The 25,766-nt window shown below is 41.4% G+C and overlaps 1 protein-coding gene across 1 annotated transcript; it reads left to right on the top strand.

Annotated features, from left to right (window-relative positions):
- Positions 1 to 10,560: 10,560 nt before the first annotated feature.
- On the top strand, positions 10,561 to 23,307 carry LOC109424644 (4-hydroxyphenylpyruvate dioxygenase). Its single transcript, XM_019699806.3, has 3 exons — positions 10,561 to 10,808; positions 21,927 to 22,994; positions 23,065 to 23,307. The coding sequence occupies exons 1-3, from the start codon at positions 10,806 to 10,808 to the stop codon at positions 23,137 to 23,139; spliced, it is 1,146 nt and encodes a 381-aa protein (XP_019555351.2). The 5' UTR covers positions 10,561 to 10,805; the 3' UTR covers positions 23,140 to 23,307.
- Positions 23,308 to 25,766: the final 2,459 nt, after the last annotated feature.

Genomic DNA, 25,766 nt, shown 5'->3' with positions numbered 1-25,766 from the left:
AGAGGTTTTCAAGTTTTGCATGGCAGGATTCGTTGAGTTTTAAATTACTTATTACTGCGTTGGATTAGTGATTTGTTCTTGCATACTTTATTTATGGAAAAGTGTGAGAATATTTATGCCTAGTTTTTAATGAACTATAGTTAATTTACTATAACATTGGTTAACATTGGTGAACATTTCCAAAAACAGATTGCCTTTCAATGGTCGACATTCGTATTCAAGTACGTAGCCGTTGCTAAACATTACAAACTGAAGACTTCAACCAACGATTAAAAAGGGTTTAAGCGACGAACCCTTACGACCAAAATTAAAAGATGCACAGGGGATAAAGAAAATGATCGGAACAGGCATTTCGCTTTTTCAACAAACTATTCGAAAAGTGCATCAAAAAATATGAAATATTTACTTATGTTTTTCAACTAGTTGTCTATGGTCCGAAAGGGGGAAAGATCGAACTATTCTATGTCAATTTAGAAAGATTCTAGCAAAAGGCATAATTATTCGATAGACAACTTTGAACAGTTATATCTCCGAGTTCAATGATCCGAATGCAACGAAATTTTGAGCGTATAGTTACAGCACAACAGTGTGTTCTGTAGATGGCGAACAGATATCTATCGATTAAAGTTGTAAACGTAGCTTCTCATTGTCCAATGATGGAGTCTAGTTAAATCCTCATTCACTAAATAAAACAATTCAGCAGGAGATTTCCCCATGCGATCAAAACGATCAAACGATCAAATCTGACTATACATGTCCATGGTTGCTACTCCGTGATTGATCTGAGCTGGTACCAATTGCACTGAGATCCAAATGAATAAGGGCTGGGACACTCCACTTATTCTCAAAGTGCAATTCTAGCAGCTCATACATTTTGGATCAATAACGGTGCCGGCCACGTCCTTATAGTCAGGTGGGAAGGGAGAGGAATGTTAGAGTGTGCTGGTTGTTGCTACTAAAGACCGAGATCACCTCTGCATCCCCACAACCAGCACGGACTGGGGTATTTGTTAGACGGAAAGGATGGGAGATCTGGGAGTCACCGTTGGGTCGGTGATGCAATCCATGGATAGGGGGTTATTTATAGTGTTCGTAAAGTGATAGATTGTGTGGTGAATGAGGTGAATAAGGTCAACCGGCACAGCACGCTTTGGTTGCATAACTTGTAGCCGTTATATACACTGTGCTGTGAGTGGAAATTAGAAGGGAGGGAAACGACTTTTTTTTTCAATTCGTTTCTGGTTCTAGCGATGACTATGAACATATACATGAGTTGTATATGTAGAGAAGAGAGAGAGATAGCAGAAGTGGATAGCAAGATACAAAGTAGGATGAAAAGGGACGGGCCAGGGATTGAACCCATGACCTTCTGCATACGAATCAGAAGCGGTAGCCGCTAGACCACCAAGCCCGTCCCAGCAGGAGATTTCCCCATGCATATACAAACTAGTTGGACATCGTTTGCAAAAAGTTGGTCTTAACAATACCTAAAGACATTAGGAAGATCGTCAATATGTAACATAAACAAGAATGGTCCAAGCACAGAGCCCTGCGGAACTCCAGAAATCACAGCAACACTTTTCGATACCTTATCGTCATACATAACCACCACCTGTGTTCTGCCTATCAAGTAGGATCTAATCAAATAAACTGCCGTGCGACTAAAGAAAAAGTAATCGTCTTGGCAATCGTACAACTTGCTGCACAGTTGTGAATGGGAAATAGTGTCGAACGCTTTCGAAAAATCCAGTAGTACAACTTTATTTTTGTTATCAATGTACAATGGGTCCAGAGCCGCATTTACGAAGACAAAAATGTTTGTGCCTAAATCTTAAGTTTTAGATACATGGTGTCTTTGGGAAAGTTTCTTCATATTTTTCGACCTTTTTTCTCATCATTGTGACATTAGGGTGGTCCCTCTAGTTTAGCTGATCCAAACATCTGCTTTTCAATAATTTTATGTTCGTTTACAAAATGTTCTACAAAGTTGTAGAAGAACTTTTTCGGAGCAAGTTTGCCGAAGAAACCATTATTGTATCTCTTATGGTTCCTAACTTATATTTTTTTAAAGAATCATGTTTGGGTGATCCATGAAATTCAGTTTTCTTGCAATAACTTTTAATCCATTCGTTTCTCGTAAAAACTTTGTTCCGAGCTTTTAGAACTATCAATGACGCATATTTTTTTCCAAAGAGATCAATGTTCTATCTCTCATAGTTAAAAGATATTGGCTTTTTTCTTCAAGAAATCACTTTTTTTCAAAAATTCATATCTCAAAAAGGAGCAAATGAATTTTCAATCGCCGAATTGCATTGAAAAGATCGTACTCTGTTTAATTGGTGGTGAAAAAATTGTGAGTACCTTTTTTGTTTGAAGCTTTTTATTGATTTTTGAAAATACGGTTTTTTACTTAGAAAATCAGTTGTAACTCTTAAAATCGATGAGATACAAACTTGGCGTCTTCGACAATATCGTGAGTTTTTGGATGCTCTCACAATATTGTCGAAGACGCCAAGTTTGTATCTCATCGATTTTAAGAGTTACAACTGATTTTCTATGTAAAAAAAACGTATTTTCAAACATCAATAAAAAGCTTCAAACAAAAAAGGTACTCACAATTTTTTCACCATCAATAGAACAGAGTACGATCTTTTCAATGCAATTCGGTGATTGAAAATTCATTTGCTCCTTTTTGAGATATGAATTTTTGAAAAAAAGTGATTTTTTGAAGAAAAACGCCAATATCTTTTTAACTATGAGAGATAGAACATTGACCTCTTTGGAAAAAAATATGCGTCATTGATAGTTCTAAAAGTGGAACAAAGTTTTTACGAGAAACGAATGGATTAAAAGTTATTGCAAGAAAACTGAATTTCATGGATCACCCTAACATGATTCTTTAAAAAAAATATAGGAACCATAAGAGATAGAATAATGGTTTCTTCGGCAAATTTGCTCCGAATAAGTTCTTTTACAACTTTGTAGAACATTTTGTAAACGTACATAAAACTATTAAAAAGCAGATGTTCGGATCAGCTAAACTAGATGGACCACCCTAATCTCACAATGATGAGAAAAAAGGTCGAGATATCGAATTGTACGTACAGTGATGGCATGAAATGTGCGAATGTGGTTTTGGTGATTAGGGGTCTGTACATAAGATCTGCTCTTCCACCGTGAAATGCGGAATCACCCCGGTAGCTTGCTGATGGCCTCGATAGGTCCTTTCAGGTGTTCCTCCATAAATCCTTCTAGGATACTATCATGTATTACTCCAGAGATTTCATCAATCTAAAATTCTAAATACCAAATCCTTTAGAGTTCCTCTAGAAAATTCTCAAACGACTTTTCCAGAAGTTCCTTCAGTGATTATTTCAAAACTTCGTCCAGGCATTCCTCCAAAGACTGCTAAATAAATTCAGGAATTATTTAAACCTTTTTCCAGGAATTCTTTCAGACATTTTACCAGTGATCTTCAAGAGTTTTTCCAAAGCTTAATTCCTTGGAACTTCTCAAGGATGTTTTCAAAAAATAATTCTAGGAATACCTAAACAGGGTTCTTGATTTTTTCAATAAAAAAATATTTCCTTCAGAAATTTACCCAGCCATTTCTCGAAGAATTCCTCCAGTAATTTTAGCCGAATATCTTGAGAAATTGTACAAGGAGTTCTTTGAAGCATTTCTCCCGAGATATCTCTTGGAATTCTTGCAGGGATTGCCTTAAAATTTTCACCAGCGATTCCATTAGATACTCATCAAGGGTGGCCCGTTAAAAATCCCTTCAGGGATTTTCTCAGAAATTACTCCAGAAATTCCCTAAGAAATTTGGTTCAAAATATTTTCAGCAATTCCTCCACTAAAATTCTTTTAGTAATGCCTTCTGACATATCTCAGGAAATTACTTCAGTTATTCCCCAAATTATTATTCCTCCAGAGATAACTGTTGAACTATTGATAAGTAATTGGTTCAGGAATTTAGGTCCAAGAATTCTTTCAGAAATGTTTCAAGATTTTTTCTGGGAATCTTCACAGGTATCTTCTGGAGGTATTTCAGGGATTCCTTCAGAAAATCCACAAGGGATTTCTTTGAAAATTCTAAAAAAATCCTCTAGTAATTTGTTGAACAATTTCTGAACTGCTGCAAAATCGCCGGATGAATCTTTGAAAGAATCCCAAGAGCAATTTCAAAAAGAACTGTTTGCAGATCAGAAGGCATTTTTCGGCTTATCTTAGGAAATAGGAAATTCCTTGCCTGAATCGCTCAAGAAACCGTTGTCCTTAGATCGCAGTACGCAGATGCGAAGAAATGACAAGTCAAATGGAGTTTCTGCCAGGAACCGGTCAAGAAATTGCTTGACCGATTCTTTTTGAACAGGAAACTGGGCTTATCTCTGAAGAAATTTCTCAAGGATTTTCCAGAGAGATTTAAAGATTTTTTCAAATCTCCAGTCTAAATACTATACAAAATTTGGAAGGCATTTTTTAAGCAATCTTAGAAAATTCGTAAAGGAATCTCAGCAGGAATTCCTAAAGAAATATCAAGGAAAACTTCTTGGGAAATTCTTGGTGGAACTCTAACCGAATTTATTAAGAAACTTTAGAAGAGTTCTTGTAAAAACCATTCGATAGAGTACCTGGATGATTTTCTTTTTAAAAAGGGAATTCAAATAATAAGTCCATGAAGAAATCCTAGCGAAATTTCTGAAGGAATCTGTGGAAGATTTTTCTGAAAAAAAAAATCCCTGGAGGATGTCCTAAAGGAATACATGGAACAATTTCTGAAGGAATCCATGAAAGGATTGAAAAAAACAGTTATTTGTTTTTTAGTTCTTAGTATATGGATGAATTACACAGAGCACTTCAGAGGAATTCATTAACGGTTCTATGAATTTTCTAAACAAATCTCTGCAATAATACTTAACCCTTCAGGACGCGCACTGTTTTAAAAAGTACAACGCTACCAAACAACCTCGCTCGTAGTATACAGCGCGAGCGTGGTGCAGTTTTAACTGCTTGATGGCGCGCGCGCGTGTCCTGAAAGATTGCAGGAATTCTTAGAGAAATCTCAGAAAGAATCCCTAGCATATTGTTTTAAAGATTTCATGGAAGGCTTTTTAACCGGTGTCATCCCCGGGGTCATATTGACCCTTCCGGCTCCAAAGGGATTCCTTTAACCAGAGGAAATTCCTGAAGAAGTCAACGAAGATTTTTTTTATAAAATCAGTGAATGATTTTTTAAATGACTAATTCGAGAAATTTTTGGATAATTTCTAAAGAATTCCTAGAAGATTTCTAATAAAATTCAAAGAAGAATTTCTAAAGCAATTCTGCAAGATTTTCTATAATGATTCTCTGAGGAATATTTGGAGAAATACTAATGAAATAATACTCAATGGATTTTTTGAATGAAATTGAAATGGAATTCCAAGAGGAATTATGGAAGAAATTTTATTTAGAAAAAAGTCTTATAACTTGCATAAGTGCATAAAAGTGTTTAGAACGTGATCCAACATATTCAAGTAGCAGTTTCTCCCAAATCAGTTTCAAACGAGTATTAACACCAGGTGTACAAAAAATATTCTAAATACATTCAAAAATGAATTAAGGTGTCCAAATTAGTGGAAACTGACGAAACAGAAACAAGTTATTTTCATCTAATCTTCAGCTAGAAGTGATATTGTGGATATTTTTGGCTAACAGTGAGGGCTTTTGTTATGATAAAGCCTGTATCCGCAATAATCGGGACACAGAAGTACGGCTGTAGCTCTGTGATGAATCGGTAAAATTGGCCAAATAATAGACTGAGAACTCTCTGGTGTATGTTTATTATTTGTGCCAAATTTCATAAAAATCGATGCATTACTTTTAACTGTGGATGAAAAAGAAACAGATGTGGTTTTAAGCATTTTGTACAATCATGACCAATTTTCATTCGCATAGTAGATGGTTCTTTTACGCTACAGTTCAAAGTTCTGTGATGATAATTATGAAATTTCGTTAGCAGTTATGATACTTATAGAGACACTTTCTTGCAGAATTTCGTCAACTTTTATCAATTGGTTCGAAAGCTACTGGTGTTGATAGGGGTGAGTGTTAGTGAATTTTTTTTCGTGTTTTTCATGTGCGGTGTTTGCCTATTCATAACTTTTGAATTTCTCTACCAATTTTCATAAAATTTTCACAGAAGGTAGTTGATTATGTGTATATTATGTCGGCAAAATTTGATGATTATTGGTAAAGTACTTTCAGTAGTGCAATCGATACAATAAAGGGTGCTGACTAATTGCTGTCTGAGGGGTTAAAATCACGTTCAGTCCCAATACATGTTTCGATTATAAAATAGTTGATAGTACATCGATTTTTTTGAAATTTTGCCCATGCAACAAATGTAGATTGAGAGGTTTGTGTTGAAAATTTCAACCATTTCCTTTGACGAATTCAAAAGTTGCAGCGCTGACAAGCAAAACTAGGGGCTGTACAAAATTCAATGGCACACATTCTACTCTTTCATTGCTACAACAAAAATTACTGCACCGATTCACATGAAATTTTGTAGGTGAGACGAACACATCTTAAGGTTTTATTAGGCCAAAATTGAGCAATTTTATTTTATCTATTACAGAGTTACAGCTGTATTTCTGTGTCCCGATTATTACGGATACAGGCTTTATCAACATGATGACTACGTGTAACATTATCTGCATCTGATTAAGTTTAAGGCTTAAATTCAAACCTGATTTTCTCTGGAGGTCCACAATTCGACCGTCGCCCTACGTGTTATTGTCGGCGCGGTACAAAGTTAGAAAATGCACTTTGCCGAAAATATAATTCTCTCAAAACATATGCGAGATACCTAACTTCGGAAGTCAGGCGCTCCAAAGCGCATCCGGATGACAAATTTCTATGAAATGAATGTAAAATTAAACTGGCAACACTTCCGAAACAATAATATTTATGATTAATAGGTCCATCTACATTGTAAATCACTATACAAAATTGTTGCCTTGCATTGGTTTTTAAATTTATTTATTTTTAATTACAATAATAAAAAAAACTATTTCTCTTAACAAATGTCAAGCCCATTTTTCTATTTTTCATGTATTTTTCGGTGAAAATATAAATTTATCAAAACCCCTTTTTCTGGAGTGGGTCTTAGAGGCGCTTCAACTGATCGACTAGTTTCAGATACGTTTTCGGAGGTTTCGGAGGGTCTGAGGTGCGTAACATAGGGTCCGAGGGGGATTTTGGAGGTATGTAACCGTTGGTTCCAAATTGGACTTGTAGCTCCGCCACAAGATTTATTGATATTTCCAAATTCCTTTCCCGAATTTCCGGTTATGACTAATACGCCCTTTGCGAAGTAAGATCCCACTAATACCAGTATGGAACGGGTGGCTTCACTCAGTTGGCTTGATGAGTGCAAGAGCTCTGTTCCACTTTTACTGTACCCACTGTTTGACGGGCCGTCTGACAGTATAACATTGTAAAGAGACTGGGTAAAGTACTTCTTGGTCTTTAGTTTGACAGACAGATGGAGCCAGCAAAAATCGGGTATATGACCAAATTATGAGCGCAAAAGATTAAACAATGGATGTATGTTGAATGTTGCATGTTTAATCTAGCTCTGTTCCACAGATGGCCGTTGATTATAAAAGCCAGAAATGCCAATGATCAATCTCTTTTTCCGATCAAGATCACCAGAACAGACAGTAGTGCGCGCGTGTAAATAATGTACATATTGTAAAAGGTTAAAATTAATTTATAGTTTGTGATAAAATCGTTAATAACTAAGTGTTGTTTTGTTCTTATCCTAGGTCTTTAAAATTGTGCAAGTTATGCTTAAAATACACCACAAAAAATATTAAAAATTAGTATTAACGTCCACGAAGATAGTACGTTCTGATGCTAAATAGTAGTGCGAAGATACAAAAAGTAGAAAGTTAAACAGAAAACCCATAAGAAAAAGGTCCAGCAATTGGGCCTTTTTCTTTCTATTTGTGTACCACTGCCTAGGAGTGATCCCGGAAGCATCTGTAGTGGTCAAGTGCGCTCTCCAGTGATCGGAAATCGAATCTCCGTGGCGGCCTCGACAGACAAAAGCCGTGAACCCCCCCCCACCCCCCCCCCCCTCTACGAAGTGAGGTTTACCGCAGCAACGGCCATTGCGATCTGCCGGTCGAACGAAACCACGATCGGTCGCCATTGCGTCCTCCGAATGCCTCCAGCTGCAGCCCAAGAATTCGCCATCTTCATTTGGCCAACCATAGCCCCGACAACCGTCGCCAATGTGGCCGCCGGTTACCTACCTGCGAAACTACGATCAACCACAGTTCGGGGATCCGGATCCCGAAGTTCAATCAGCATGCAAGTACCCCTAGTTAAGTGTGACGTCACAAAATAAATTATGTAAATTGTAACTAGCCTCAGAGTAGCCACTTTATTAAGGACACAGCCCTGGTTCTAGCGATTTTACCATTTCTGGCCCTTTGTTGAACGGTTCCGAACTCGGAAGGAGTTACCATCCCTCGCTGGTCTGATGATCTGTTCTAATTCCCGTTAGTATATTTATTTAGAGCGTTTGTGAATGTTGTTGGTCGGTCTCAGATTTTCTATGGTGTTCATATGTGCTTCAAATGTTCAATGTTACTGTTGATAGACTGCCTTTAAAACTGTGGAGACAGGAAAGTTCAAGCCATCCTCTATAGACGACCCTGTTGATCCCTTAATCCCTGAGCTACAAGGTTACAGGTATTTCAGGAAGCTTCAGCACATTTTCGGCGGCGTTTTCGGGGGTTTCGGAGAGTTTGAAGGTGCGTTACATGGGGTCCGTGTGGGTTTTGAGGGATTTCGGAAGCATTCACCACAAAAAAAAACCTTGAAACCTCTTGAAACACCCATGAAATACCTTACAACGGCCCTGAAACCTCCACAATCTCATTGAAATTTCCTTAATATCGCCGTACCGTCTACCCCCGTTGGTTTGAAAGACACCTCATGCAAACCAACGGGGTTCTTTTGTTAATTTAATCTTCTAGTAACCCTGTGGGCATCGAAAAACAAACTAATGGCAACCCTGTTTGCTGTTTTGTTTTGATTCTGCGTTCCGTTTCACCCCGTTCCATGAGCAGAGTGACGTTTGAACCATTTTTAGTTTGAACGATGTGCAGATTAGAGGGGGTCAAATTAAAAAGTGTTCAGATTAGATGCGGTCAAACCAACGGGGGTAGACGGTAATCCATTTGAAATGCCCCTGAAACTCCATGGGTGTTTCTGAAATCCTGAAATGCCTCGAAACGTCCCTGAAACCTTCGTAATCTCATTGAAACGCCCTTGAATGAAGACATTATAACCAATTTGAAATGTCCCTGAAACTTATTATAACACCTTTTAAAGGCTCCAGAAACCTCCTGAAATTCACCTGAAAAGGCCCTTGAAATGCTATCAAATGCTCAAAAGCTCTAGGTACGCCCTTAAAACAGACCTGAATCCCCATGAAACTCTCTAAAATGCCTAACAACGCCCCTTAAAACCCCTAGCAACGCCCTTTAAAGGCTATTATTTGGCTCGATCCAAATCCATGGTATTGATCCTTATCCCTTTAAAGGCCCCTGATACCCCCTTGATCATATTGCACCGCACCTGAAATCCCCGTAATCTGACTAAAACACCAACGAAACATCACGGAATGCCCTTAACAGGCTCCCAAAATCCCCTGAAACAACCCTCTGAAACGCCACTGAAGTCCATTGGATCCCCCTTTTTTGTGCACTCTGGGAACTTTCTGGAAAACCCTTAGGCCCATCTCAAATGCCTAGGAGCAAGATTAGTTCTTGTGAATTAAATTTATGCATTTTTTGTAAATTTGTGCTCTTTTTATGCCCTTTTAAATTTATGCACCGTCCGCCAAAATTAGGTACCAGTTTATATTGTTTTATTCCCTATCACCTGTAAGAACCTCCAAAACTAAAAATGAAGAAAATTATTACAGTTGCGAAAAAATAGGCCTTGGTTAAACGAAAGCGTACAACAGTATTATCAAAATTGAACAAATTGTCCAATTAAATTGAAAAAAGAATGGAATACAGCTAGCTAATGTCTGCTGGTATCAACCTGAGTTACCTGATATAACTCGTAAATAAATTGCTCGAACTTGATGGTGACATCTTCCAGCGCCATTATCGATGTCACCACCCGCACTTTCAACCACCTAGCAGAGGCGATGATCAGGTTGTCCGCAAGTTCTTGAAAAATTCCAAAGACATGGACAACGCCGACGCCGACGACAACAACAACATCTAAGTATCAAGACACTCATTTGCCTGCCCGGCAACGAAACCGTCCCGGACCGGCTTCGTTTCGCATAAAACCTCCATCCATCCAGCCCGGGAGGAGACGACCGTTTGCGCTTAGAAACAGAACCAGTTCTCCGAATGAAGTTTTAGGTTTGCGTTGAGGCGCGCGCGTGCCCATGATTCTTCGCTTTCGAACAAACATCCCGCGATCAAACTGTGATCGAATCGAAGACGGAGCAACGCGTGGAAATTCTATAAAAGGTGGTACGTTGCCGGCTCAGGTGGTTAAGTTTGAATTTGGACGTGGCGCGAAACGGACGGTTATCGTGTGATTTTGTGAGGAATTTTGTGATTTGGACAAAAACTGTGCAAGTGATTCGGTTCCGGTTGGAGATCCAGTGAGAACAAGTTTATCGGGAGACGTTGCTGAACGATCCGGTCGGGAAGCAACCTGAAGCAGACGTGACGGTTTTTGGGGGCGTTATATAACAGTTGACGAGTTTATCTGTGAAAATGGTGAGTGAAAACTTTTGGTGGACTATTACTGAATTGTGTGAACCTGAACAATATTAGTGTACAGCTTAGTTGAATCTAGCAACAAATCACAGTTGAAGAGAAATTCAACTATCCACAAAGAAAAACTTGTAAATTAGGTGATTCAAAATTCTACACGCTTTTAACAATTAAGAAAACAGTAAATTGCTAGACTGAGAAAGCCAGCTACAAGATTCGCTAAAGACATTGAGCTTGGCCTAATTTAGTCTGAGATTTAGAGGAATCAGTGGAAATGCAGAACGAATCAATTGAGTGGCTAAGTGATCATACCTAACTGTTTTCTTGTAACATATTCCAGTAATTCCACTTATAAAAGGTTCAATAACGCCAATTTGTTTGCAGTCAGTTAAGGACAGACTTGTTAGAATCCCAAAATGGCCGCCACAATGGCCGTCATTGGCACCTACTCACGATTTCGAGGGCACAAATCTATTTGTTAACATAGCCAGCGCACCTGAGCTTCATATTTTAAGCAATGGATCATTGAAGCCGACTTTTCCGCTACTCACCGCATCAAAACAAAAGCGCCACCCGTATATGGACGGTCACACAGTGACAGCAGTCGAGTTACGTCAAACACACAAGGCTACGGTGGCGCTATCTGTTCATTCCATAGCGGCCGTTTTAGTTATTTCAGTGATCAATTCACAAGTGAGCATGAATAGAATAATAAAATGCATTGTTGTTTGAAGCTTGCTTCTTGAGATTTGTGCGTCTGAAGTTTTGGTGCACTGTTGAAGCGGGATTTAAAGACGTTTGTCCTTAAATAAAAAAAGAAGTGTTCGGATAGAAACTCAAATCGTCCTTAACCTTCACACACCCGACCCCCAACATCTCATTTTCAAAATGCTGGGTTTTCGTCAATTTTCATTCAACTTTTTTGAAGCCGCCCTCAATCTATCATAATTTGGTGCAAGTTTATAACACCCAAGTGGCCATGCAATATCCGGAACCATTCCGGAGTTATTCCGGATTGTATTGGGGTCAGGTAGGGTGCCGAAATGACTAAAAATTATTATTTCGTGTGTTATTGTGTTTGAACCATCGAAATTCAGCAGAATTTTTATTGCGAATAATAAAACACAACTGCGATAACCAGATTTGAATAAGTTGACCCATCCGGATCACCGTGACAGGTTCCACGTGGACCTCATTGCGGACACTTCTGGTTTTCATCCAAAACATGTCGTGCGACATATAAAACTTCATGTTTTCGAATGACTGACTCAGAAACGATACCCTGAAGTCTGTATCAACTAATATGGCCAACCCGGAACATCTAGCATAGGTTCCAAGGGGGTGACATCGGGGACATTTCTGGTTTGCAACTAAAACATGCCGTGCGACATATCAAACCTCATGATTTCAAGAGAATTGAGCAGAAAAAAATGACTTAAGTTTGTAGCAACTGATATGGCAGCTCCGGAACATCTGAAACAGGTTCCGCGGGTGCCTCTCAAACACAATAACACACGAAATAATCCTTTTTAGTCATTTGACGAAACAGATCACTCCCACACCCCCTGACCCCAGTACAATCCGGAATATCTCCGGAATGGTTCCGGATATTACATGACCACTTAAGTGTGATAAACTTGCACCAATTTATGATCGATTAAGGGCGACTTCAAAAAAATCGGATGAGAATTGACGAAATGCCAGCATTTTGAAAATGAGTTGTCGGGGGTCGGGTATGTGAAGGTTAACCCTCGTTCCAGGAGTATTCCCGGGAGGTTTAGATGGTTTCAGGAGTGTTCCAGGGAATTTATCCCTGATAGTACCTGAAACCCTGAAAAAGCTTGAAACCCCTCCTGAACTTCCCTGAAACTTCCTTGAAATCCCTTTGCATCCCCACTGAATCTCTTTGAACAGTGCACAGTAGACTGACCCAAACAAAAATGTCGAAAACTTCCACGGGGTACCCTCTAGAATCGTGCCTTTGGATGAGAAGAACAATAGTCCTGTTCAACGACGCAGGTTGAACTTGCTCGAAGTTGCTGCATCCTGCTTTTACCTATTTGTCAACAAACGGGTAAGAGCAGGATGGAGCAACATCGAGCTAGTTCAACCTACGTCGTTGAACAGGACTAATCTGTGAAATATTGAGCTCAATCGGTTGAAAATTAAGCTGGCGCAAACGAGTTGATGGTTTGTATGACATGTTCAGTCCAAATATATGGGAAATTGGATGACCTCTAGTCCCTCATTCAGCACGCCGGTTTGGCGAGTTCGATTTGGCTCAGAATTGAAAGAATGGTAGTTGATACCCTAAAGAACAACTTTGTAGAAGACCATATCATGATAGAACTCAATTCAGTTGCGGTTTCGGCCAACGAAAGCAGGATGAAGACATCTTCCCCCGTTTACTCTCTCTCTCTCTCTCTCTTCTTGGCGTAACGTCCTCTTTGGGACAAAGCCTGCTACTCAGCTTAGTGTTCTATGAGCACTTCCACAGTTATTAACTGAGAGCTTCCTCTGCCAATGACCATTTTGCATGTGTATATCGTGTGGCAGGCACGAAGATACTCTATGCCCAAGGAAGTCAAGGAAATTTCCTTTACGAAAAGATCCTGGACCGACCGGGAATCGAACCCGTCACCCTCAGCATGGTCATGCTGAATACCCGTGCGTTTACCGCCTCGGCTATATGGGCCCTCCCCCGTTTACTCTCGGTTGTTATATACAGCACGTGTTTGAAGGTCGTAGCTTTCGCGCTACATCATAGGCAGCTATGTAATTTTTCATTGTCTCGATACCCATTTACGTGCGTGAGCAATGGAAATACAGGACAACATAGCCGCCTATGATGTAATGCGCAAGTTTCAAACGAAAAACACATGCTGCATGTAACAACCGAGAGTAAACTGGGGAAGATGTCCTCATCCTGCTTTCGTTGGCCGAAACCGCAACTGAATTGAGTTCTATCATGATATGGTCTTCTACAAAGTTGTTCTTTAGGGTATCAACTACCATTCTTTCAATTCTGAGCCGAATCGAACTCGCCAAACCAGCGTGCTGAATGAAAGACTGGAGGTCATCCAATTTCCCATATATTTGGACTGAACATCCCATACAAACCTTCAACTCATTTGCGCCAGCTCAATTTTCAACCGATTGAGCTGAATCTTTCACAGATTGTTCTTCTCATCCAAAGGCTCAATTCTAGAGGGTGCCCCGTGAATCTTGAAAACTTTTTTTTTGTAATTGCGTAGCTTTTTCCCCTACTTTTCACTCGCGGTTGTAACGTTAAAACGGCCTACTTTTCTTCACTAAAACAAAAGTGCCGAAAAGTACTACTTTTCGGCACTCTTAAGAGTGCTGAAAAGTAGCACTTTTCGGCACCTTTGCCAGAACCCACTTTTCGATAACTTTCAAGGCTACCGTAGACACAGCTGCCACTTCTACATCCTCTAATGAGCTCGAATCCGAATCAGGACTATCCAGATTCAGATTAAAACTGCAGATCAGACGTACAAGCAGCAGCTGAAGCTACTTTTATTCTTGCCCATGCGGTGCGGTTGCGGTATGACGACGACGGGAGTTTGCAAATTTCTTACACCTACCCCATCATAGCCTACCTGATCAAACAAAAGCACCACGCTGACGCGCATGAATGCTGCCACGTGGTTCGTCTTGATACATGTACGTGTAGCAAGATTATACCAAGGATAATACTGAATGGGTATGTTTTGCAATTACAAAAAACTTTGTATGCAACTCGTTGCAAAACTCGATTTTTTCAGCACTTGTCGTATTTATCCAACTCGGCAAGCCTCGTTGGATAAATGTACGACTCGTGCTGAAAAAATCATCATTTTGCAACTTGTTGCATAAATAACTATTTTCGCATCATACAAATATGGGCCGGTCTAGTGCACAGTGGTGCGACTTCATACAAAAGGTGGCAAAACGTCTTAGAGTAGATATTATGTGTTCGAATTATTAGTTGACATTTAGTAGGGGGATAAGGGGCATAATGGACACCCCTGTTTTTGCCGAAACCGTTGACTTTTATGTAAAACTTTTGATGAATAAGTGTAAAGGAACAAGTCATGGTTCTTTTTTTCAAAAGTACCATTTATATTGCTCCAAAATAACCAAAATATCATTGAAATTGAAATATGTTTTTCATATGGTGAAATTCTTATAATTTCGAAGCAGCATCAAATAAGGTATTACGAGTGTTTAACCCTTATGTGGCCGACAGGGTACCCGGGTACCCAGCGCCCATTTGAATAGCACGGTGTAGAAAAAAGCAAAAAGTTTGTCGGACACATAACGGTTAAGTGTGTTTACCATAAAAACAAGTGAATTGTTACCTTATCTACACGTATACGAAGATTTAGCAATGGATGAAGTATTTTATTTCTAATCAGAATTTACTTAAAATAGCAATTTTAATGTTGTAGTCGATTCGGGGCGAAATGAACACCGGCAATAACGAATGGATGTACGCGCATTGCATACTGTTAGGCGTTTTAGATCGTTTGAAAATAATCAATCCGATTATTATTGCCTAAAGTTTATTTAATTTACTAAGATGTTACGTAAACTCGTCTAAGATGGAGTATTATATCTGCGGTATTGGTCTCTGTAGGCAAATTACTTAACTGGTCGATGTAACCAAAGAATTAGCATAAAATATGCAGGGGTGTCCATTATGCCCCGATGGGTGTCCATTTCGCCCCGTACCTTTACTGCCAGCCCTGAAAAACACACGGTTTACAATTCGTTGTTTCTTCACAATAAAGACATTCTACCTGCTGTAAATGATTGAAAGACGTGGGAAACAAGTTAGAGTTGTAAATCAACTGATAATATGTTAAGTTTTACTCTGTTATACAGGCCTTACGCACTCATTTGTTTAGGGTGTCCATTATGCCCCTAATACCCCTAATTTATTTCTAATCCAAATCTGAATCTATTCTTCTTAATTTTTATACAAAACCTCAATAACGGTCACTTCCTGATTCCTGATTCTTCCGAGGAAGAGAACAGTTACCTATTATTTCAGAACCTACCTATACATCAAACTTTTTGATCTTACAAAACAAGAACACTAAAAGCTGCACACTGAAACCTCCATTTAGGTAGGATCCATTTAGGTAAAATCTATTTAGATCCCTCCATTTAGGAAACGTTACCTAAATGGAATTTGGTTGTGTTCAGTGCAGTTGGCGTACTCAAGATTACAGATAAAGTTGGTTTACGAAAAAAAAACAAAATTAAGAGTTAAGGGCCGTTTACGGATTGTTTAAGGGTTAAACGTTTAAGAGTATCCGAGAACTCCCTGGAGTTTAGGCCATCTGATCTGCAAGCTTAATCAGTGATCTATTGGAGCATTATGAATGAAATTTATGCTTACACAGCCTCATGTAGCAATGCGCTATCAAGTGGTGAGTTCATTGTCAGTTTAAGCATCTCCAAGAACTTCCTTCAGTATAGGTCATCGAATCTACACGTATCTGATTGTCTCTAAGAGATTTACGCAATAGAAGAAAAGTTAAATGGGCTTCTACACTCCCCTGAAACCGCTCTGATCACCATTGAGATGCCTTGAAATGCTTTGGAACGCCATGAAATCTTCATAAAATGTACCTGAGAGCCTCTGAAACCCCTGAAACCACTTTAAAACCTCCTGAAACCACTTTGAAACGCCCTGAAATGCATTGAACCACCTTGGAACGCCTCTAAACCCACTTCACAATTTGCGTGAAAGTCACCTGAGAACCTCTGAAGCCCCCTATAACCCCTGTGAAACTTCCTGAAACACCGTGAAACGAGAAATTCAATTCCTGTGAAACCTCCTCAAACGCCCTGAAACGCATTGAAACGCATTGAAACGCCTCTAAATTCCCTATGAACATCCGTGAAATTTACCTGAAATCCTCTGAAGCCCCATAAAACCCCCGTGAGACTTGCTGAAACGCATTGAAACGCTTTGAAACGCTTTGAAACGTCTCTGAAACCCTCATGAAACCTCCGTGAAATTCACCTGCGAGCCTCTTAGCAAAGATTTTTAATTTATCATATTTGCTCTTAGGCCCCCTCAAATTCATCGGAAAACTTCTGAAATGTCCTGAAACGCCCTGAAACGCATTGAAACGCTTTGAAGCGCCTCTGAAACCCCCATGAAACCTCCGTGGAATTCACCTACGAACCTCTGACGCCCCCTTGGACCTGCTGAAACTCCTTGAAACGCATTAAAACGCTATTAAACGCCTCTAAAACCCCTATTAAACCTCCGGCAAATTCACCTGCGACTCTCTACTAAAGGCACTCTTAATCCTCCTGAAACCTCCTGAAAGGCCATAAAACGCCCTGAAATGCATTGAAACACCTTGAAAGGCTTTCAAACGCCTCTGAAACCCTCATGAAACTTCCGTGATACTCACCTGAGAGTTTCTGAAGCCTCACAAAACCTCTCTGAAACCTTTTGAAACGCATTGAAACACCTCTGAAACACAAATGAAATACATCTAAAACGCCCTGAAACGCCTTGACACACTTTGGAACACCTGTGAAACTCCCGTGAAGTTCACCTGAGAGCATATGAAGCCCCCCTAAAGCCGTCTGAAACCTCCTGAAACGCCCTGAAACGCCCTGAAGCGCATGAAAACGCCTCTGACACGCCTTTGTTCTTGGCATAATGCCCCAACTAGAGCAGAACCTGTTTCTCGAGCAAACTAGAATATTTTTTTGGAAGAATGGAACCACAGGAGGAATTTCTGGAGGATCCCCGAGGGGATTCCTCCATCAATTTTCGCTGTGATTCCTCCAAAATTTACTTTATATTTTCATGAACTTATTCCTCCAGGAAATTTTGCAGAGATTCCTCCCGAGATTCTTGTTGGGATGGCTTGTCGAATATATCCATGAAATACTTCTAGGAGTCCTCTGGAAGTTTCTACAAAGATTCATCCGAAAATTGCTCTTATAGTTCCTCCAGAAATTCCTGCTAGTAGGTCTCCAGTAATATCTCCCGAAATTCCTCCAGAAATTCCAGCTGTGATATTTCTCCAGAAATACCTCAAGAGATTTTTGTCTGCGATTACTGGAAAAACCCTTGAAGAATTCCATAAAGGAATCACAGGAGGATTTTTTTTAGGAATCTCAGGAAGAATCTCGAAAGGAATTCCTGGATAAATCCTTGGACAAATCTCTGGAGGAATCCAAGCAGATTTTTTGTAGGAATCCCAGTAGGTATTCCTGAAGATTGTTAAGAGGAATTCGTCTGATAAAGGATGTATTTTCTCCAGGGCTGTGCTGGAATTCCCCTCGAAAAATGGAAGTACTTCCTCCTGGGATTTCTCCAATGATTCCTTCACCAATTCTTTTGTCCTTGGAATGCCTACAGGAATTCCGTCAGAAATTTTTCTTGTGACTCTTGTGACGAATGCCTACAGAGATTCCTCCAGAATTTCCTTTCAAGATTCCTTTCAAAATTTCACCAAGGATCTCCTAAAATTCCTTCTGTGCTCTGCTTCCTCCAGGGATTTCACTTTGAATTTCTCTAGAAATGCTGCTGGGATTCTTCCGGAAGATTCTGGCGAAAGCCTCTAGGTTTTTTTCCTAAAATTGAGGATTCTTAGCTGAGCAGATTAGATCTGAGGAGTTCCTGCTGGACGACGTCCAAAAGCACACACTGGATAAGTAACAGCTGGAAATGATCAAAAATCTCATGAGAGTCCGTCCCCGGTGAGATTCGAATGAACTGGATAGTTCACCCGCAACCTGTACGCAGTTCTGCACACCGTTCATCGTTGCTTTAATCAGTCTATCAGCTTCCCAGGAAAGCCGTTTTCGTCCATGATTCTCCATAGCTCTGCGCGGTCGATACTGTCGTATGCCGCTTTGAAGTCGATGAACAGGTGATGCGTTGGGACCTGGTATTCACGGCATTTCTGGAGGATTTGCCTCCAGAAAGGTGAAGATCTGGTCCGTTGTCGACCGGCCGTCGATGAAGCCGGCTTGATAACTTCCCACGAACTCATTCGTTATAGGTGACAGGTGACGGAAGATGATCTGTTATAGCACTTTGTAGGTAGCATTCAAAATGGTGATCGCTCTGAAGTTCTCACATTCCAAATAGTCGCCTTTCTTGTGAATAGGGCAGATTACCCCTTCCTTCCACTCCTCCGGTAGCTGTTCGCTTTCCCAGATCCTGACTATCAGCCGGTGCAGACAGGTGGCCAACTTCTTGATGAGTTCAGCTGCGATGTTGGATTAGAACTGATGAATGGCATCCTTACCCAAGTAACCAAAAGTTCCGCTTCCCATGACAAAATGCACTTTCAAGTTCCGCGAAGTTCAGATAAAGTTCCGAATGGAACTTTCTGGCTGCTTAAGAGGCTAACGATGAGCCTTGCTGGAACTTCGGTCACAAGTTCCGGCAAGGCTCATTGTTAGCCTCTTAAGCAGCCAGAAAGTTCCATTCGGAACTTTATCTGAACTTCGCGGAGCTTTAAAGCTGCTTATGATGCTACTCGGAACTTTGTCGGAACTTTCTAGTTCATAGAAGTTCAGTTCAGTAGCATTGTGTTTCAATGTAGATTAAATTTATTTCTTTTACAGAAAACAAGAATAAAATACAAATATGAGTTTATCAAATCAATGAATATTATGTTTGAGCAAAAAAAAATGTCGCCCATCGGATTTGAACCAATAGTCACTGCGTGAGAACCCTACGCTCTACCACAGTACTACAGTTGCGATTGAGTGAGCGACAGGTAAAGTCTGACTTGAATCGATTTTCTGTCAGCAGCTAGTTTTGCACATTTGTACAGTAGTGAAGTTAGCTTGACTTTGTCAAGTGTCTTCAGCAGCGCAGCGGCAAGTCGGCAGGCTATCACGCAGGAGGATCAAGTTCAAATCTACATAGCAGCGATATGTGTGAAAATATAATTATCAGAAGAATTTCCAGACATGAATCACCAACCCACCAACAGAGTTGTGATTCTGGAAAACACATTTTTGTTTCTGCATGAATTTTGTCAAAGTTCTGTCAGAAGCTGCTTAGAAGGCTATCCAGCGTGCTTATGTGAACTTTCAAGTTCCAAAATTACTTAAAAATGAAGCTGCTTAGAAGGCTAATGAGCAACCTCGAACAAGCTGCTTAGCTTATAAAGTACCCTTTTATCTGAACTTTTGGTTACTTGGGTAACTTCCCTCAACGCGGGAGTTTGTTCATTTCCATCGTCCGCTGCACTGGCATCGTCGTTTCCTCCGTTGCCGTGGCCTCCCGTGCATACGTTCTCCACGCCATTTAGGTGCTGATCGAAGTGCTGCTTCCACCTTTCGATTACCTCACGTCCGTCCGTCAAGAGGCCTCCGTCCTTATCCCTGGATATTTCAGCTCGCGGCACGAAGCCGTTGCGGGGTGCGTTGAGCTTCTCCTAGAACTTCCGTGTTTCTTGGGAAGGGAACGTTCAAATATTACGTCCAACATTTGGGGGAGGGGGGGTCTAGAAAAGTGTGACAGTACGTGTATTGGGTATAGGGAAATTGCGTGACAGAGGGGGGAGGGGGGGTCTAGAAATCCCGAAAAACGATGGACGTAATTTTTGAATCTTCCCGAACGGCACAGCAATTCCATTTCTTCGCATTTCGCTTCATCCTGGGGGCGCTTTTTCTACCACAAAAGGCGGGTCTACTGTTTCCGCTTCTGTCTGTAATGTTCCACGTTCTGCTGGGTTCCTTGCTGCAGCATTACCGCCCGTGCTGCGATCTTCTCCTCCAAAATGCCTCTGCATTCCTCGTCAAACCATTCGTTTCGTCGACTCCTTTCCACGTTCCCGTCGTGCTCTCGGCTGCGTCGTTGATGACTGTTCTCCAGCAGTCCTCTAGAGGGGCCATATTGAACTCGCTCTTGTCTGGCAACGCGGCCTCGACATTCTGCGCGTATGCTGAGAGGACATCCGGTTGTTTTAGTCGCTCTAGGTTGTACCGTGGCGGTCGCCGGTACCGTACATTGTTGATGATGGAGAGTTTGGGCGCAGTTTGACCATCACCAGATACTGGTCGGAGTCGATGTTTGCGCTACGATAGGTCCTGACGTTGATAATGTCGGAGAAGCGCCGTCCGCCAATCAGAACGTGGTCGATTTGCGATTCCGTCTGCTGTGGTGATCTCCAGGTGTAACGATAAGTGAGGCCGTGTTGGAAAAAGGTGCTACGTATGCCCATGTTTTTGCAAGCAGCTAAATCAATGATTCAGTCGTCAGCTGGTGGGCGCTGAACTTTCCAATCGTTGGTCTGAATTCCTCCTCCTGGCCTACCTGAGCCTTTAAATCTCCTATGATGATCTTGACGTCGTGGCTTGATCAGCGATCGTACTCGCGTTCGAGCTGCGCGTAAAATGCGTCTTTATCGTCATCAGTACTTCCGAAGTGAGGCCTGTGCACGTTTATTATGCTGCAGTTGAAGAATCGACGCTTGATCCTCAACCTGCACATTCTTTCGTCGATCGGCCACCAACCAATCACGCGCCTCTACATGTCGCCCATCACGATAAAAGCTGCTCCCAGCTCACGTGTGTTGCCGCTACTCCGGTAGATGGTATGATTATGATACGACCTTCAAACGTTCGCACCATGCATCCTGTCCAACACACCTCCTGCAGCGCTACAATGCCGAACTCGCGGTCCTTCAGTAGATCGGCGAGTATGCGGGTGCTCCCGCATCTTGGCATCTGAAGGTTTTCCTTAATGTTCACTCCAATTATCTTTTATACTTTACTTTTTAGTGTTTTCAAAGACTGTTGTTGGTTCGTGACCATCCTCTGCTGCACTAACGTATACTTTTGGAACAACACTGTTTCGATTCCTTTTAGCGTCCAAAGAGTATCCCTGACGAAACCAGCAGCTTCATCGGTCATCAAAGACGCAACTGCTTCCGGGTTGACAAGCTTCAGGGGTGCCTACTGCACTTGGGTTTTACACGTGATATTAGTTGGTGATGCGCCGGTCACCGCCATTTGCATATTGTTATCGCGTTTCCTTTTACTGTTATGCAATAGATTAGATTACCCATATCAATAGACGAAAACTAATCCTTTCATTTCTTATTTCGTCCCTCGCAGACCACCTACACCGACAAGGGCCCCAAGCCGGACGGGGGAAAGTTCCTCTGCTTCGATCACATCACGTTCTACGTAGGCAATGCCAAACAGGCCGCCAGCTACTACACGACCCGCATGGGATTCACCGAGCTGGCCTACCAGGGTCTGGAAACGGGCAGCCGCAAGCTGGCCAAACACGTCGTGCGCCAGAACAAGATCGTATTCGTGTTCGTGTCGGCCTACGAACCGGAAAACACCGAACTGGGAGCCCATCTGGTCCGGCATGGCGACGGAGTCAAGGACGTGGCCTTCACCGTCGAAGACCTGGACGTGATCGTCAAGCGGGCCAAGCAGCGGGGAGCTGAAGTAGTCCGTGACGTTTGGGAGGAGAGTGACGAGTTCGGAACGGTGCGGTTTGCGACCGTTAAGACCTACGGCGATACTCAGCACACTTTCGTCGAGAGGAAGAACTACAGCGGACTTTTCCTGCCGGGCTACAAGGCCCCGCTGTACGACGACGTCCTTGCAAAGAAACTGCCTGCAACGCACCTGGACTTCATCGATCACGTGGTCGGCAACCAACCAGACCTGCAGATGGAATCTGTGGCTGCCTGGTACGAGAAGGTTCTGATGTTCCACCGTTTCTGGTCTGTGGACGACAGCCAGATCCACACCGAATATTCCGCCTTGAGATCCATTGTGATGACCAACTACGAAGAGACCGTCAAGATGCCCATCAACGAACCGGCCAAAGGCAAAAAGAAGTCCCAAATCGAAGAATACGTAGACTACTACGGAGGAGCTGGAGTCCAACATATTGCTCTGAACACTAGCGACATCATCGCGGCGATCGAGAACCTTCGCGCCAGAGGAATGCATTTCCTGTCCGTCCCGGACACGTACTACGATCAACTGCGGGAACGCCTAAAGAGCAGCAGGGTCAAGATCCAAGAGGACATGGACACGCTGCAAAAGCTCAACATCCTGATCGACTACGACGAGAACGGCTATCTACTGCAGATCTTTACCAAAAACATGCAGGATCGTCCAACACTGTTCCTGGAGGTTATCCAGAGACACGGACACAATGTAAGTTCATTTGCTTGCAAAGTTTTGATTTGATATGAATTGATATCATTCTTCCATTTATTTCAAACAGGGATTCGGAGCTGGCAACTTCAAGGCTCTGTTCGAAGCCATTGAAGCCGATCAGGACAAGCGTGGAAATTTGTAAGCGGAGAGGAAGAATAAATCGAGACGCGGCAAACTGTATTCTAAAAAAAGCTTGCCATAAACCGGAATACACTCATCCTACCTATATCATAATTTGTTAGTACCGTGAATGTTACCTTAGATATGTATATCGATAAGTTTTACCAGTAAACCGTTCTTGTAGTTTCTATACTGTTGTGTGTTATTACTTTGAAGAATTTACACCACTAATCAAAACGCTGCAAGCTGCATTTGAGGGATACAGTCAATATTGAAGGAACCATCGAGTCCTTTGAGAAGTGTAATAAAAAATCCTTCGGAAGTCTTTTGAAAGATCTACAAAGCAATCCAAAAATTATGTTACAATATCGAAACAAAAATGCATATGAGTCGATATCAAGTCAAGGAACATTGGGTAAGTCTTTGGTGAAGCCGCTTCATCAAATATCAGTAGGTCGTCGACATGCACTAGCAGCAACACCATCACTTAGGTAAAAATCCATGGCACTTCGCCACTCCGGATGTTTGATCGCCTCACGATAACTGACGGGCTCTTCAAATGCGCGGTCTGTGCTATCCCCAAAAATTTCTGTAAGAAGTCCTTCTGAAACAATTTCGATTCTTGGGGCAATGTCCAAGAGTCTCCAAAAAGAACTCATATTAGAATCCTTTGAGAAACTTCTAGTGGAATACTAGATGGAACTTCTAGAATAATTCCAGACGGATCTGCTGGAGAAACATCAAATGAAACTTTTGGGAGAATTTCAGAAAAAAACTCCTGCAAAATTCCACAAGGAACTTTTGGATGAAATCCATAAGGAACTCCTAGAGGAATTCTAGATGGAATTCCAGAAAGAATGTTTAGGGTACTTCTAAAAGGAAGTTCAGGAAGCAAATTCCAGATAGGGCTTTTGGAGAAACCCCAGAAAAATGCTAAAAAGAGATCTTGGAGAATTCCAGAAGAAATATTGGAGGATCGGAGGAACATTACAAAGAACTTTTAAAGAAATCCCAGACAGAATTTCTACAGGGATTCCCAGAAAGAGCTCAAGGTGAAACCGTAAATGGAACTTCAGGAAAAATATTATATAACACTTGTAGGAATCCCAGAACTTATTTCTGTAGGAATCGCTGAAAAAAAGCTCATGGATGAATCCCAGGAAGGACTGCTGAAAGAATCTCAGTAAGAACTCCCTCAGGCAACATATATAGCACCTCTTGAGAAATTAGGAATTTCACGTAGAAATTAGGGACATCATTAAACCTCTGAAAAAAATCCTAGAGGAACGTCTTGAGGAATCCAATAAGTAGGAACTCCTTGAGGAATCATAAAGAGATAGGAGGATTTCTAGAATGAGCTGTCGGAAGACTGCCACAGAGAATTTCTTGAGGATTCCTACAAAAACACGCTCTAGGAGAAATCATGTAGGATAATAGAAGGAACTTTTGAAAGCATTCCGGAAGAGACTACTGAAGAAATTCCTGGAGGAACTACGAAGAAACATAAAAGGAACTCCTTGAGGAATCCCGCCAATAACTGTTAGAGAAATCTATGAAAGAACTCCTTAAGAAACCCTAGAAGCATCTACTGAGGGAATCTTAGCAAGAACTCCTAGGAGAAATACTGAAGAAATCTTGGGAAAGCTCCAGGAGAAACTCTTTAAGGGATCTCAGAAAGAGCTCACACATGAATCTTTTTGAAGTAATCCCAAGGGGAATGACATATCCTTTTCTACTCGGAAAATCTGCATTTATCCGTTCTTAACCGTCGCTAACCTCTGCTAACTGAACAGCAGTTAGACGCAGTTAACGACGGTTGGCAACGGATAAATTCGGATTTTTCCGATTAGCAAAGGAAGTGTCATTCGCCCTGGGAAATCCAGAAAGAATGCCTGAAAGAATCCCTGACGGAACTCCTGGAGGAAATTTAGAGAAGTAAGCCTAGGAGAAACTTCAGAAAAAAAATACCTAGACAAAAATTCTGGAAGAATTCAAGAGAAAAGTTCTGAAGCTAGAAGAAGTTCTTTGAAGAATCCCAGAAGGAACTTCTGAATGAACCGTAAAAAACACTTGGAACTGTTGAAAAATAAAACTCCTAGATCATGGTTTCCCAAACTGTGGGTCGCGACCCCCCAGGGGGGTCACCGGCCTTCATCCAGGGAGTCGCGAGGGACAGTAAAATATTTTGTAGGGCCCATATAGCCGAGGCGGTAAACGCACGGGTATTCAGCATGACCATGCTGAGGGTGACGGGTTCGATTCCCGGTCGGTCCAGGATCTTTTCGTAAAGGAAATTCCCTTGACTTCCTTGGGCATAGAGTATCTTCGTGCCTGCCACACGATATACACATGCAAAATGGTCATTGGCAGAGGAAGCTCTCAGTTAATAACTGTGGAAGTGCTCATAGAACACTAAGCTGAGAAGCAGGCTCTGTCCCAGTGAGGACGTTACGCCAAGAAGAAGAGAAGAAGTAAAATATGTTACTGTAACAGACAACAAATGAGGGAATTTCTATGGGGGGGTCGCGAAAACTACGTCTGCTGACAAAAGGGGGTCGCGTGACCTGAAAGTTTGGGAACCTATGCTCTAGTGAACCGGATCTTCTGAACCAGGGGTTCACAACCTTTTTGAGGTGGCGACCCCCTTTA

The sequence above is a fragment of the Aedes albopictus genome, chromosome 3 (genome assembly GCF_035046485.1).
Source record: "Aedes albopictus strain Foshan chromosome 3, AalbF5, whole genome shotgun sequence".
Taxonomy (NCBI): domain Eukaryota; kingdom Metazoa; phylum Arthropoda; class Insecta; order Diptera; family Culicidae; genus Aedes; species Aedes albopictus.
Note: the sequence above shows the minus strand (reverse complement) of the source record. Positions and strands in the feature narration are given on the sequence as shown.

Coding starts and splice junctions, on each gene's coding strand:
- LOC109424644 (XM_019699806.3), top strand. Junction 22,995..23,064: donor TCCAGAGACACGGACACAAT/GTAAGTTCATTT, acceptor TATTTCAAACAG/GGATTCGGAGCTGGCAACTT.